Source organism: Bos indicus, chromosome 5 (genome assembly GCF_029378745.1).
Source record: "Bos indicus isolate NIAB-ARS_2022 breed Sahiwal x Tharparkar chromosome 5, NIAB-ARS_B.indTharparkar_mat_pri_1.0, whole genome shotgun sequence".
NCBI lineage: Eukaryota > Metazoa > Chordata > Mammalia > Artiodactyla > Bovidae > Bos > Bos indicus.
Window position 1 is genome coordinate 55,969,940 of NC_091764.1, and position 13,945 is coordinate 55,983,884.

A 13,945-nucleotide genomic window follows, 5' to 3' on the forward strand; every position below is an offset into this window, starting at 1 on the left:
ACTCCTTTACCCCAACTTCAGCTTCCCCTTCCCTCTGCTAAGACAGCAGCTTTAGTGATATAACAAAATCTTTATTCTCAGAAAACAAAAAAATCAAAAACAAAACCAATAATTTCTATCTGGCCCTTGCCCCAGCCCTCCCACCCACCCACATATCCTCCTTTTGGGGGGACCTGTGATGCATGCATAGGGGTGGGAGCTGAAGGAACCTGTGTTCCTTGGGCAGAAAGAAGTCTTTTTGAATCTAGGTGCCCTCCTCCAAGTTGACACCACTCCCAGCCTTGCCCACCCTCCAGACACACCCAGAGGGAGGAATTCTGGAGCAGTGTGAAAAGATTGCCCTGAAGTTCCTGGGGGAACAGAGTGGCTGAGTCAGCACCACCCCCATGGCCTTCACCAGTTACAGCTCATCTTCATCCAACTTGGCAAGTCTGGCTTGGCAGGGAGGGGTGTCCGGAATTGGTGGAACTGGAGGAGAGTCATGAGGAGCCTGGGGGATGGCACTGGGGGCCTGAAAAGAGACTCAAGTCAGAGAATCAACTAGTTCAGGCGTCCACCCTCACTCCTCTCTAGTCAGTGTAAGCCCCTAGTCAAGCCACGCCCTCTTGCCAGAAATCTCAGATCATCTGAGACCATCAGCTTCTCCCAGGGTTAAACTGGAGTTGGGGAGGGCAAGAGACGGGAAGTAGGAAGGGGCACACAAAAGGAAGGTGGTGGAAGAAAGGAATGATATGGGGGTTTGGGGACCTGGAACCGAAAGAGAAGCCCTCCCCATTCTGCCCTTACAACCAGGGAACTTCATTCCTCATACCTGTGTGTCCAGGCGCAGGGGGGCTCTGGCCACCTCCCCTTTGGGTGACAGCAGCAGGGAGGGGAGAGAGCCATTGATGGGTGTGTGTGTGCTGAGCTGGGCCCGGTCTCCAGGCCGAATTCTCCCCGGGCTCCCCACCCCAGGCCCTCCTGGCCGCCCCAGGCTGTTGGTCTGACTTTCCCGTCTCTGGTATTCAATGGGTGACTGCAGCGCTGGAGCAAAGAGAGGGACAGAAAGAGGGTTACAGCAGAAACACACCCTTTCCCAGGGGCTCTGCTCAGGCCATCTTCTCCCACTCTGCCCTCCCTCCCAAGACTGTCAGCCAATGTAAGTTGCTTGAGGCTTTAGGGGGATTCTGAGTTACTAAATCTCGAGTTAGTAGTGAAAAAGTGGAGATGAGGGGAGAGGGCAGGGATCGGAGACTGGGCAGGGAGGGATTCAGGAGATCAAAGGGCCAAGGGCGGATGGGAAGGAGTGAGGGGGTGGGCTTCACCATTGAGAAAGTCCCGCTGGCTTTCCAGGATCTGGGCCACTTGCTTGATCCAGGCCTGACTGATCGCAGGGTCTGCAGCCTGCAGGACATAGCGCTGGATCCCACCCTCTGGCCCTCTGGAGGTCAGTGCAAACCGGCAAGGGTCACCTTGAAGGTTCGCCTCCAGTCCCAGGCAGCTCACCTGGATTGGCAAAGAGGAGGTAGCCCCCAAATTCTTCAGCCCCTACTCTGGATCCTGCCCCCTCCAACAAATATCCCAGAGCCAGACATTCTCTCAGAGGTCTCCCTGACCCCAGTCAGACCCCTCCTGGGGGAATCCCCCTCCCCACCTTGATACTGTTCTTGTACACATAACCAGGCTGCGCTCCACCTCGTACTCCTCCTCCCAGGGCCTCGCTGAAGATGATGATTTGCTCGAAGAGAAAGACACGCCTCTCTCGGCCCCGGGAAGACAGCAGCCCCCCAGCCTCCGGCTCCGTGACCCAGAATGTATCCTGGCCCAAGAGCTTTCCCTGAGCAGTCAGTTTGCCCTAAAACCAAAGGAAAGTGGCCTTTGAGAGAAACCAGAAGAGAATAGGGGGCCACTCTCTGCTCCTCCCTCCTTCCCCTGACACTCCGACCAGCCAGCTCCTGTCAACCCCAGGAGAGAAGGACAGCTCCCTGTAGGGGCTCTCTGCTCTATCCCCGTACCTCAAACCCCCGAAGTCTCCCCAGGGTCATCATGTCATTGCAGCGCTTGGGTACGAAGCACATGACCTCCACCGCTTGCTGGGATGCAGGTAAAGAGAGGAGCGTTGTCAACGTTGGGAAAGAGGCCTCTTCAGACCTCTTCAACCAGCCTCCCCCTATAAATCAGATAGTGCTATAAAGGAACCCAGGAGACTAAGAAGATAAGGTGTGCCTGGTGTGTCCTACGAGACATGGGAGCCCTCACCTCCAGCTCTTCCGTATCCATCCCAGCTCTCCTATAATACTTGAGAAAATCCTAAGAGGCAGAAAAGAAATTCTCAGGGAGGTCATGAGGACATCCTCAAGACGCCTCACACTGTCCCCTGAGGACATAGGTAAGGGCCCCCAGGAAGTCGAGGGGGAACCTTAGGAACCCTGGGGAGATGAATGAAGAAAAGGTTGTCTCAACCTGCTGTGCCCCCCAGGAAGCAGGTGGCCCTGACCTTGAGCAGCAGCTGGTACTTCATGATCCTCTGCACTGGTTTGATGAGGAGGTCGTTGAGCTGCAGGCGGTGCCCCAGCTGCTGCCGGAGCTCCTGGGGACAGGGACAGATGGGGTGGTTTTGCAGCCTGGAAAGCCCACTGGTACTGATGATTCTGTCCCCCTTTCCCCAAGGTATCTCAGCCACTGACCTCAAAATAGCTGTCCCCAAATTCTGATACCACATGCTCTGATTTGGGCTTATTCTGACAGTACACCACGTACATATGCAGCCGGCGCTCCTAACAGGGGTAAATTTTAAGAAAGAGTCGAGGCAGTGAGGCCGGATCCACTCCCAAGCCCCTCCCCTTCTGGACACCACGCCCTCAAGCCTCACGTGTTTGATGAATAGCTGAGCCAGCCAATCAGGATCCTTCAAACAGCGCTGTAACTCCCGCAGGAAATAGCTGGAGGGGTAGACAGGGAAAGGCAGGTCAAATACCCCATCCCAGGCAAGTTAGAGCTGTCTGCCCCGTAGTGTTCCCCGGGAAGTCTGTCCAAACATTCCTCAGGCCACAGTGGGCCCATGGGAGGACACAGAGACCACCAGACATATGCCCCTCCCCCTTGCTCTCAGGGGATCCATCACTTACTCTCGATGCCACTCATAAATTTGCTGGATGTTCCCAAACACAATCCTGTCACGACCTCGAAGATTCTCGGGTACCCCCTGAGCAGCCATGGTGGCCATATAACCCTGTGGGAAGGTGGGAAGGGAGCACGCGTGTGCTTGTAGGGCTCGTCCCAGTGGGAACCTCAAAAAGTCCAGGAAGTCTGGGAGACTGGGAAGGTGGGACAGAGGAGCAACGAAGCACCTCCTAACATAGCCCTGGGAAGAGGGAAAGGGCTGGGCCAGGGCTGGAAAGGGAAAAGGGAACTACCTCCACAATCTGCCCCAAGTCGTCCACATACATTTTCTCTGTCTCTACCAGTTCACTCAGGACGTACCTGGGAAGAGAACAGGTTTAGCCACTTCCTCTCTCCTGGACTAAAAGCCCCTTCATTACCACGGCCAACCTCAGAGGAAATCCCAAGTCTCAAATCTAAAATGTGAGAGACAGTCCTCTGCAAGTTGTGTGATTGGAGGGTGGAGGTCAGGGAGAGAGAGTGTGTAGACACTTACATACTCCTTTCCAGAGCCTTCTTCTTCTGTTCCTCTTCACTCTCAGGGGCTTGGGACAAAGTCTCCTCTTCAGGGGGCTGGAAGGAAGAACATCTGAGTAAGCAAATGGATGACCCTTGGGTGAGGGAAGCCACCCCAGACTTATTTCTTCATGTGTGCTAAGTTTCTAAGTCATGTCCAACTCTTTGCAACCCCATGGACCATAGCCCCCTAGGCTCCTCTATCCATGGGATTTTCCAGGCAAGAATACTGGAGTGGGTTGCCATTTTCTTCTCCAGGAGATCCACCCGACCCAGGGATCCTACCCGCAACTTCTCTGTGTCTCCTGCATTGGCAGGCAGATTCTTTATCACTGAGCTATCTGGGAAGCCCTTATTTCTTCATACCTGTGTCTTATCCCCAGGGCCCCCCAACAATGTGGTCAGCAGGTTCAGTTCTGGCAGCTCCTCTCCTGTGGCTAGGGCTGGTTCCAGCATCCAGTTCTAGGGGCCAAATGTCAAGTCTCAAAGGTCAGGGACAATAGCTGTGTCTCCCCATGACCAGTGGCACCCAACCTGCCCTCTCCCAGCGTTCTTCATGGATGTCTTCCGTGCTTCTGTGGTGCTCCCTGCTCACCTCATATGGTCCAGCCCGGCCACTGTCTGCCTCAGTCTCCACACTGAGACAATGTTTGGAATGATCCAACCATCTTCTCAGGCCACTGACTGGCCGTGGGGGGCCCGGGGAACAGGGGCCAGAGCTGAGACCAGAGCTGGGGCCAGAGGGGGCAGCCAGACCCGAGGCAGCTGAAGCTGAGATACTCCCCTCACTGCCAGCAATGGAGTACGACTCTGATGGGGTGGGGTGGGGTGGGGGGAGAAAGGGAATGACAGATGTTGCTTCAGCTCTAGATTCAGGGTCCCCAGGGAGCTCCCAGAATCTCCATTCTGTGATACTCAGCCCCTCTCCCCCAGGGCTCACTCTCTTGCCATCCTCATTTGACTTGGCCAGGAAGAAAATTTCACCAGGGCACCCTTGGGACGAAGGACAGTAAACACCTGGCTCCCTAGGCCTGGCACCCCCAGTTACATGTGGAGGTTCCTTCATATCTGAGCATGGCAGTGGGGGCAGCCATCGGGGCAGCCATCTGGGCATACACTGGAAGCTGGGGGTGGCCATCTGCTCTCCTATAACCCTCCCCCTTGCAATGGGTACAGACCATTCTCTGAGAAAGGGGGGAAAAAAAGAGCTAAGAGCCCATCTGCCACCCCCAGACCCCTCCTCCACCAATTGCAGTAATCACTATGAAAAGGAGACTTCTGAAGCCCACCTCCCCAGCTTAAGCACAAACCCAACAGGGGGGCAACTGAGGAGAGCTCATCAGAGTTATCCTTGGCCTGGGCTCAGGGACAGAGGAGCTGAGATTTGTCAAAGAGCTCCTGGTAGCCCCCTCATCCCTCATTCTTCCACCCCACTGTCCCTCTACAGACCTTAAGTAGATTTTCAGCAAAAGGATTTGAGGGAAGATGTGGTTATAGGCCTAAGGGAACTGTGAATGGGTTCTTCTCCTACTCAGTTGAGAGAAGTCCCTTGCCCCTTCCCCAATTTCCTTAACTTGAACTGATAGAAATGAAGGCAGAGGGGAATCTTTGAGATCAGCTATTAAGTCAGTCTCCTGGAAAAGACAGGTATAGTCTCCAGCCTCTAAATCTCTAGGGCCGGGACAAACAAAAGTCCTGAACCCCTCAACCCGCCCCCTACTCAACACTGAGCCCTTTCGACCTTACACTCACCACGTCCCCCCCGGGCGAAGCAGCAGCCGCATTTTGCCAGCACTTTTCGGATCACATGGGGACAGGCACAGCGACCCTCCTTTTGCCCCCCCCGCATGGCGCCCGGGCCCCCCCGCACCTCCCACCCGGGCCGGCCATGCAGGGGGAATCACGGGGGGCGGGGACGGCGCAGGGTGCACACCCCCCTCCCTCCTACCCCGCTCCAGGCTGGGAGAGGGGGGGAGAGAGGGAATAGAGAGCGGGGGTCCAGGGGTAGGCGGAAGTCTGGTCTGGAAGAGGGCTGGGGGCTCTGCAGAGAGAGCGGCGCGGGGCCCGGCCGCTGAACTGGGCGGGGAGGGTTTCCGGAGCCGGTGCGGGGCCCAGGGTGGTCCAGATGTCCAGCGGGGAGGGGAGGGATGGTGGAGGAAGCTGGGCCGGGATGCTGCAGCCGCTCCCGCTCCGTCTCCGGCCTCTTGGATTGGGGGTGGTTCTAGGCCCGGGCAGAGGAGGAGGCGGGGGCCGACTCCCCGAGTCACTGGCGCGGCGCGGGTCCTGGCCGAGCGGCGAGCGGAATAACAGGCCCCGCCGCCCGGCCGCCGCGGGGAGGGGCCTCCGCAGCCCAGCTCCGCCCTCTCCCTCTGGTTCCCCCTTCAGCCGAACCCCCCCCCCTCCCCCAGGCACCACCACGTTCCCATTTCGCGTCCCCAGCGCCTCCGCTCCTCCCCTCTTGCCGGGGCTCCCCAGCCCCCGGGTTCCCCCTCCCTCCCGCATCTCCAGCTCCGGCTGCGGAGCACTGGGGTGGGGGTTGAGCCCCGCGGCGGGGCCTGCCAGGGTCGCCCCTCGGCCTCTGCAGCAGAGAAGGGCGCAGCGGATGGGGCCTTGGCCTGCGCGAAGATGTCCCGGGGTTGGGACTGTCCTAAGCCGCGCAGGGGGAGGGAGGGCGGGGGGCAAGGTCCCCCAGTAGAGGGTGCATGAATGGGGAGCTCTTTGTGGGGAACACAGCCCAGGTGCCGCCCTCTCGCCGGACCCTTCTTTCCTCCAGGCCCCGGGACTCCAGCTGAGGCTAATCACCAATTAAGGCGAAGTCCTGGAGACTGGGCTGGCGAGGGGCCAGGGGTGGGGCGCGGGGACACTCCGCCAGCGGGGCTCGGGACCCGCTGAGGTGGAGGACTCACAGCCGACTAGAGGGCGAGAAGAAGCGTGGAGGTCTCAACGTTTCTATGAGTCTCATGCAAATTAGATGCGAACCTTTATGCTAATATGAACAGCATATTTTTTAATTCGCCACTTTGCGCAGGATGGCAAACTGGGCGCCACCCCACCCCCAGCTTCTTACCGAGCAGAGGAACCCAGGCGGGGACCTCACGATCGCTCTCCCCTCTCTGATCCCCCTCCGTACAGTTAGATCCTGGCTCGGTACTCCCCGGCCCTAGGGGGCTTCTCTTCGAGGGCTGCGGGTACAGAGCAGTCGTAAGGAACCCGCCCTCCACGCCCAGCCTCCACCTCCCGCTTCCCCTTCTGTCAAAATCCACTCTTTACAAAAGGGTCGCCGAGGCTAGGGTGGAGAGAGCAGTTAGTTCACCCAAAAACGTGCCTACGGTCCTCTTAATGGAACTCTTGAATTCCTGCGACTACTCCGCAGAATTCTTGTCTGCGGGTATATTGAGTTGTGGGATGCAGCCGTCCTGAAGCCCGCTAAAGACCCCGACCCCACCTTGGTCTCCCGTCTTACCCCCTCCTGCCCGGGTAGGGCGCATGCGCGCAGCATGCCCCCCATGACCCCCAGTATCCGGTCAGTGCGGCCAGGGCCAGGGCGATCCGGGGGCTTCATGCTGGACCCCTACCCTCCTCCAAGTTCCAGAGCCGAGGGGGCACGGAAGCTGGGGGGCTCTGAGGCCTGCGTGCGTCCGGGGAGTTGCCGCCGCCGAATCCGCCCCCCTGCCCGGCTCCGCCCCTACTCCCACCCCAGCCAAACTTTTCTAAAGGGGTAGGGTTGTCGCTTTCTCTACAACCGACGTTCAACAACAAACCAACCCCTCTTAATCCCAACTCCTCCGTCGAAGCACGATCCAGGGCTTCGCTGTGTTATCCTGGAGCCCACTAAGTGCATGCCGCTGTCCCAGGCCCGCCGGAGGCAGGCAGCCTGGCGAGGCTCACAGGGGATTCCCCTTCACCGCCCCCACCCCTTCTCAGCTGGTCCAGCCCCCGCACCCCACCCCTACCCCGGCCCCTGCCCCGGCCCACAGAACAGAAGGGGCGCGGCATAGAGAGTTGCATATTTTACTTTATTTTTATTAAATTAAAAGCTACAGTCTGGCGGCGATTCCAGAACGGGATTAGGAGGCTCCTTATAGGGGGCAGAGAAGAGCGGGAGAAAGACTGACAGAGACAGAGACACAGGAGAGAAAGGACAAGGCTAAGGTAGAAGGGGGAATTGATTTGAAGAACACACGCAGCCGGCTCCAGGGTTGCTTACAGCAGCCTGATCCCTCTCCCTGCCAGAAGTTCAGCAGGGGAGCAGTGTGTGGGGGTGGAAGGTTCAAGAGACCCTCCCTTCCCACCCAGGTCCTTTCTCAGCAGAGTCACTGGAGCACAGCACATACCAGAAAAAGCCAAGGGCAATGGAGGGGGCAGGGCGGCTGGGAGTATGTACACGCGGAGGAGTGGAGCAGAGCCCGGGACAGCGCCTCTGCCAGAAGGGAGTGGCTCACACTGCACTGAAGCACTCGGCCAGTGGGGGGCTGGGGAAGGGATCACCCTCTGCAAACTCCTTCCCTGGTCAGACAGTCCCCTACTAGAGTGGTGAGGGGGGCAGAGGGAGAGAGAACAGAGGCTTCCTTTGGGTCCTACTGGAGAACAGCAGGGGCTTCCCGAAGGGGCTGTCCTTCAGTCATCAGTGATGCCCTTGGCTCTCAGCTCCTCCTGCACCCGGGTCAGGTAGGTGGGGTCCGGGTACCCAAACCTGGGAGCAAAGAGAAATGAGGGTCAGGGTTAGCCCGTCAGGCTTACTCATATTACCCCCATTCTCACCCTCATTCTGGTGCCCAACTCTAGCCCCTCCCCACCTTCCTTAAGGTTATCCAAACCCAAGATAACTGAGCCCAATTCTGCTGATATTTGTAGGTTAAGCTGGGCACATCAGGACCAGGATGATTACAGGAGACACTGGGATGGACAAGATGGTTGAATAGTTTGGGGGTGGTCCTCTCCAGTTAGGAGGCTCCCACAGAGAAGGGGTTCCCTCTGTTGAAATGGGGAGAAGGGGTAGAGCCAAGAGAAGGGAAGAAGGAATGTCGCACAGCTGTGGTCCCCCTGTGCAGCTGGTCTTGTGGTGGATGTCGTTCCAAGTGATGACATTCGGTCTCCCTGTGGTCATGGAGGTGCCAATAGTGAAGGTGAGACGCTGGTCAAACGCCTTGCGGAACAGGGTCAGCACCTTGTTGCCCTCGGGGCAGTCCGGGAGGTAGGCCACCCGAGTGGTGCCAGGATACCGAACTCCTGGGTTTGGGTGTTCAGCCTGGGGGAATGGGGAGGCAGAATGAGCAGCTGTGCATCTTAAGGCCCATGGAGGGTCGTGGTGGCCAGCCTTCTGGCTGTGCACCCCCAGCTAAGGCTGCTGGGGCAGTGATAGCCTTCCACGGAAGGACCAGCTCTAGGGTCTGGGCACCAGAAGCCTGTTTCCAGACAAAATTCTCATCATTCAGAGGTTCTTTCTGCTCTCCCAATCCCGCAAGCAACAAATGGATTCTCGAAACTGAGGGGAGGTAAGCTGGGCCTTACTCTCCAGATAGCTCAGCAGAAATGTAAAGACAGAATCATTTATCTTTCAGCTTTCCCTTCTCCACCTGAAAGCACTCCCAGTGCATTTTCCACTGTCTAACCTGTTCCATTTTTGTATTTCTCTCCTTCAGAACTCCCTCATCTTCCTGCAAACCAGAACTGGACATTACTCTTTGTCAAGCAGGAAAAGACACCTGTAGGCTCTTGACCACTCCTTTTTAACCTTCGACTGTCAACAAAATTTTCTGTCTCATAAATCTGAAATGGAGTTAACACTCCCAGCACTGTTGAGGGGAGGTCAGACTTTTCCCACTGTGCTGGTCTGCACCTGAGCCGCCATCCTCAGACTTCACCTTTGCTGACAATAGCTGTCAACATCCAAGTTCTTCAAGGAAACAGAATTCGATTCCTTTCTTTCATACCTGATTTTCATGGGTGCCTTGGGGTCGTGGGGATGGAAAAGCTAGGCTTCAAGGGGGCCTCTTGCTCCAGGGCACTGAGCTGAGCAGGAAGGCATCCCAGGAGACAGCACGACTATATCACATCTAACAACCATACTCCCCTCGCACCCAGTTTTCCTAAATCAGAGAACAATCAGAGAACAAGGAGCCTGGGGAAACCAAAGGGTAAGGGCAGCCATAGTCTTCTTACCCCCTGGACACCGGGCGGGAAGACGTACTGGATGACGATGGTGCCGTACTTCTCATAGCTGGGTAGCAGGAGTGTGGCATCTTTAGAGACCAGCATCCGCCCATTCTGGGGCTGGTTGCCCACCAGCTGCCCATAGAAACGGCCACACATGGGGCAGGCCTTCTTCACCTGCAGGGCCCGGGTGATGCAGCCCTCGCAGAACGAGTGCCGGCACTTCTCCAACGTCTTGGCATTCTGGATCTCTCCCAGACAGATGGGGCAGGTGCTCTCCTGCTCTTCTGTCTCTTCCCGAAGGCGGGGAGGAAGGGGAGGGGGCAGCGGAGGAGGAGGTGGGGGAAGCCCCCGGGCCCCTGGGGGCAGGAGTGGGGCTGCTCGGAGAGGGGGCGGGCCTGGGCGGTGCAGCTCAGGGTGCTCCCCTCCACCCCCCAAAGCCAGGCAGCCCATAAGCTCCCCCTGCCTCTGAGCTTTCTTGAGCTCTTTTTCTGCCTCCTTGAGCAGCCCCTTGAGAGCCTTCCTGGCCAGGTAGAGCCCATTGGGAGGAGCTGGGGGAGGGCCCTGAGGGGAAAGCTGGAGAACGTAGATGTCAGAAGTCTCGCCGTCTATGAGAATGGACACGTGGTGCTCCTCCCGAAGCCGGGCCAGCCGGGCAGGGGTCTCCTTGCTCAAGAAGTCCCAAACAGGCTTGGAGACAGTCACTTTGTTCTTGCAGTTGCCTCCACAGGCTGCCATTCTGGACAGGACGAACGACACTGCCCCCAGGGTAAAAGGGACTCAGGGTGGGGGGGTCCCCATTTCACAGATATCAGTGCCTCCTACTTCCCATTCCTTTCCAGTCCTATATTACCTCTACTCTCTCAGAGCCCAACCCCCAACTCCTCCCCCAAGTTCACGTTCTAGTTCCTCCCATCTTTCAAACTCCAGCACCCCCTGAAGTGCTCAGCAAGAGAGCTGCTCTAACTTTATTATTATCATCTAAGGTAAGCATCAGTCTTGGTTCTCCTACACTCCTCCCTAGAGCACAGAAGCATCCTGGCCCTCCCCAACTCTGGACTGGGTTCTGTAAAAGGAAAGGAGATTTCGACCCTCCTTTTTGCTCACTTTGATCCTGAAGAGCTTAGAATTGGCATGCAGGCGCTGTCTGTCCCCACTCCCTACTTGTAGGTTGTGTGACCTGGTGGGTGGAAAGGGAAAGGAGTGGAAAACCCCTTCTCCCATTCCCACATGCCCCCACCCAGCAGCCCACGAGACAGACAGAACCTGGGGGTAAATCTCCTGGGAATGGGATTACTAGAACATGGAATGAAGGAAACCAATTTAAGGGTGAAAGTTGAAGTTTCCATGAAAGGCAGATACCTGGAAAGCCCATGGACGGTGACAGCAGAATTCCCTCTGTTTCCACATTCAGCTGACCAGGACTAGGGGAGGGGGGGAGGGAGGAAGGAGGGGTTAGGATGACAAACATTACCGTTTCCCCCAGTCAGCCCAGAAGCAAACAAAAACTCCTCCTTCAATTTCCTCTCCCTGTCTTTTGCAGAATTTCATCCCTAGCCTCTGGCCAAGTTCCTAAAGAACGAACTTCAACAAGCTAACTTTCCTCTTCCTCAACTCTGGGGCTCTTAAGAAAGCTTAGGGACACAGATTAGAGAAGTCTGGAAGGGAAAAGCCCACACACAGAGAGGTCTGTTTTGCCACCTCCCTCAGATCACAAGGACAAGAATATCTCCTTTGCTCCCCAGCTTCTCGCCCTGCTCCACATTTTGCCAATAATTCAGCTCCTAGTGCTAGGGTGCCTTCCTTAAGCTTTAACCCAGTCCCTTCTGCTGGAGTCTGTTTGGAATGCGGACCAAGTGGCAGAAGCCCCTGCAATAACAAAGTTCTTGCTGTCACCTTTTAGACCCAGCACACGAAGTCCAGGCCTGTCAGCAACCTAGGCTGCATTTCAGGAGGGGTGGAGCTCACGCAGGTGATCCACTGGAGCACCCTGATATTCTCCACCACCACCACTCCCTCCCTGCCCCAGTCTTGCTGTGTTCAGCTACAGAATTATCCCTACAACACCTCCAAATTCGGCCCAAATAGAAAGAAGGGCCATTAGTGTGACCTCAATTCCTTGACTGATCCAAAAGGGAGCAGCTCTCCGTTTGTGCCTCCTTCCCAGTCCCCTCAAGGCCAGATGCACCTCAAGATTCAGAAAGCGAAATCAGAACCCTAGAGCCTCGCTCATTCGGTCCATCCAGGTGGAACACCCCCTCCCCATCAGAGTGAAGCCAGGACCTAGGTGTCCTTTGCTCCGAGTCCTGCTGGCACAGGAAAGGGAGGCGGGGCCACAGTTTTTGCTGGGTCCGATTCCTCTGGGGCAGCCCAGGCCGGACACGGGGCCAGTCCCTCCCGCCCGAGAGGGGCCGACGGACAGAGGCAGCCAGGAAAGGCCAGGGTCCCTGGGGGCATCAACGGAGGCATCTGCACCCCTCCCCCCACGACCTCCTGCCAGACGCGACCCGGAACCAACTCCCCGCATCCCCGGCTCGGCAGAGCCCCCGCAGCCCCACCACTGGGTGGGGATGCATGTCGGCCGGATCGCGGGCCCCAGAACCCCCAAATGGAGGCCAAGGCTGGAGGGTAACAGACAGAGGATCGGCGGGGCCGGGCCCGGACCCCCGGCGCCGCGCGCAGGAGGAGACCGAGGAGGGGGCGCAGGGGAAGCGGGAGGGCGCGCGGGGGGTGCGAGCAGGGTCCGGGGGGCGCGCGGTGGGTGTGGGGGGCGCCGGGCTCACCTACCTCTCGTCAGCGCCGCCATTGCCGGTCACATGACTGAGGCTGTTGCTGGGATGACGGTCTGGGCCTTAGCAACAAGGGCGGGGGGGAGACCCCGAGAAGGTGTGTGGTGGGAAGAGTTTGCAGGGGGTGCAGACTGAGGAAGAGGGAATGAAGGAGGATGGCACCCCCTTTCCCCTCCCAGGTGATAATCACCGTTTCCTTTGACCCCCTTCCATCCACAAGCCCCTGCCTTCCGCCCCAAAACAGAAATGGAGGCGCCGTCCCAATCTTTGGAGGCGGGGGTGGTGTCGTGGAGCCCAGGGTAGGAGGTTAAATCCCTTAGAGACGCTACCCTTCTCGCTTTCTCCTCCGGAGAGGGGCCGTCTCCCTGTTCTTTGCCAGCCAGCTGCGTGGCAGCTTCTGGAAGCTGGTGGCAGATGGGTGGGTGAGGAGTGTCGGTTTAGGTAGGTGGGGAAGAGGGGGCAATTTTTCTATGATCCTTTTTCTAGAAAGGCCTTTGAGGAATTAGGAGGTAGGAAGAAGAGTCATGGTAAAAAGCATTGGTTCTAAAAAATAAATCCAGGACTAAGACCTTTCCCTTCTTTATTGCTTGCCTTTTCCTAGATTGTTACCTTCTGTCAAACCTGCTCTCAGATGGGTATTGATCTCTGATTTTTCTCTTTACACTGAGGCTGGTGCAGAATGAGAATGTCCCCAAAAATGCCTTGGAGTGATGGTATCAAGTCTATGGTCGAAACAGAGTTAAAAACTCACAAAGCGAGGGGGGTGGGAACAGACCCTCTTCTGCTTCCCACATCAGAGCCAGCAGTCTCCGCCCCCAGTCCAACTCACTTCCCTGGGGCCACATCAAGCCAGGTTTTTCCAACGGTCAGAAGACCTCCTTGGCCAAACAGTACTGGATGGATTTCTCAGACTGGCAACAAGTTCTGCTGATCCACCCACTTTCTTCACTCCCTCTCCAAGCTGGATGGCTGGTCACTTCCTTCTTTACTTTCCCAGGACCCTGATGTACTCTTCCTGTCCTCCACACAAAGGACATCTTTCCCAGGAAGCCTGGGGAAACACTGGATTCCTTCTCCTTTAGCTCCTGTGTGCTTGGTGCTGTTAAGACTCGCTCACCTTTAGAGATGTGAATGTGATCTAGCCCAGAACCCTGGGGAAAGTGGAGGGGGGGGGGGCACATCACCTCATTTGTCCCTGGCCCCCCTGTAGCTGACTCATGCAAAACTGGGGAATGTCTTCCATTCCCATGCACACTCCTTGCCACCTTTTAAGCTCACAGCCATCTATCTTGAAACCCACATCCTTAGGGACCCAACACCTTAAAGATCAGAGTTCTTTACTTGTC

General features: G+C 57.0%; 2 protein-coding genes across 6 annotated transcripts; both read right to left on the reverse strand.

Moving 5' to 3' along the window:
• Positions 1-50: 50 nt before the first annotated feature.
• Positions 51-7,312, reverse strand: ARHGEF25 (Rho guanine nucleotide exchange factor 25). Of its 4 annotated transcripts, XM_019960941.2 has the most exons (16): positions 7,121-7,311; positions 6,725-6,839; positions 4,253-4,467; positions 4,024-4,119; positions 3,638-3,714; positions 3,396-3,462; positions 3,108-3,211; positions 2,852-2,921; positions 2,667-2,756; positions 2,477-2,569; positions 2,239-2,289; positions 1,995-2,072; positions 1,634-1,834; positions 1,305-1,485; positions 812-1,023; positions 51-511 (listed from the first exon to the last, which is right to left on the reverse strand). In XM_019960941.2, exons 1-16 carry the CDS (start codon positions 7,217-7,219, stop codon positions 401-403), a joined length of 1,860 nt encoding a protein of 619 aa, XP_019816500.1. In that variant the 5' UTR covers positions 7,220-7,311; the 3' UTR covers positions 51-400. The 4 variants fall into 4 exon arrangements, with proteins under 4 accessions (XP_019816500.1, XP_070645488.1, XP_019816501.1 ...); XM_070789387.1 differs by lacking the exon at positions 2,667-2,756 and having other exon boundaries at positions 7,121-7,312; XM_019960942.2 differs by lacking the exons at positions 6,725-6,839; positions 7,121-7,311 and adding an exon at positions 5,410-6,010.
• Positions 7,313-7,654: 342 nt separating this feature from the next.
• DTX3 (deltex E3 ubiquitin ligase 3) lies at positions 7,655-12,798 on the reverse strand. Of its 2 annotated transcripts, none has more exons than XM_019960948.2 (6): positions 12,598-12,798; positions 11,173-11,234; positions 10,918-10,990; positions 9,820-10,549; positions 8,688-8,905; positions 7,655-8,350 (listed from the first exon to the last, which is right to left on the reverse strand). In XM_019960948.2, exons 3-6 carry the CDS (start codon positions 10,944-10,946, stop codon positions 8,275-8,277), a joined length of 1,053 nt encoding a protein of 350 aa, XP_019816507.2. In that variant the 5' UTR covers positions 10,947-10,990; positions 11,173-11,234; positions 12,598-12,798; the 3' UTR covers positions 7,655-8,274. The 2 variants fall into 2 exon arrangements, with proteins under 2 accessions (XP_019816507.2, XP_019816508.2); XM_019960949.2 differs by having other exon boundaries at positions 9,820-10,568; positions 12,598-12,791.
• Positions 12,799-13,945: the final 1,147 nt, after the last annotated feature.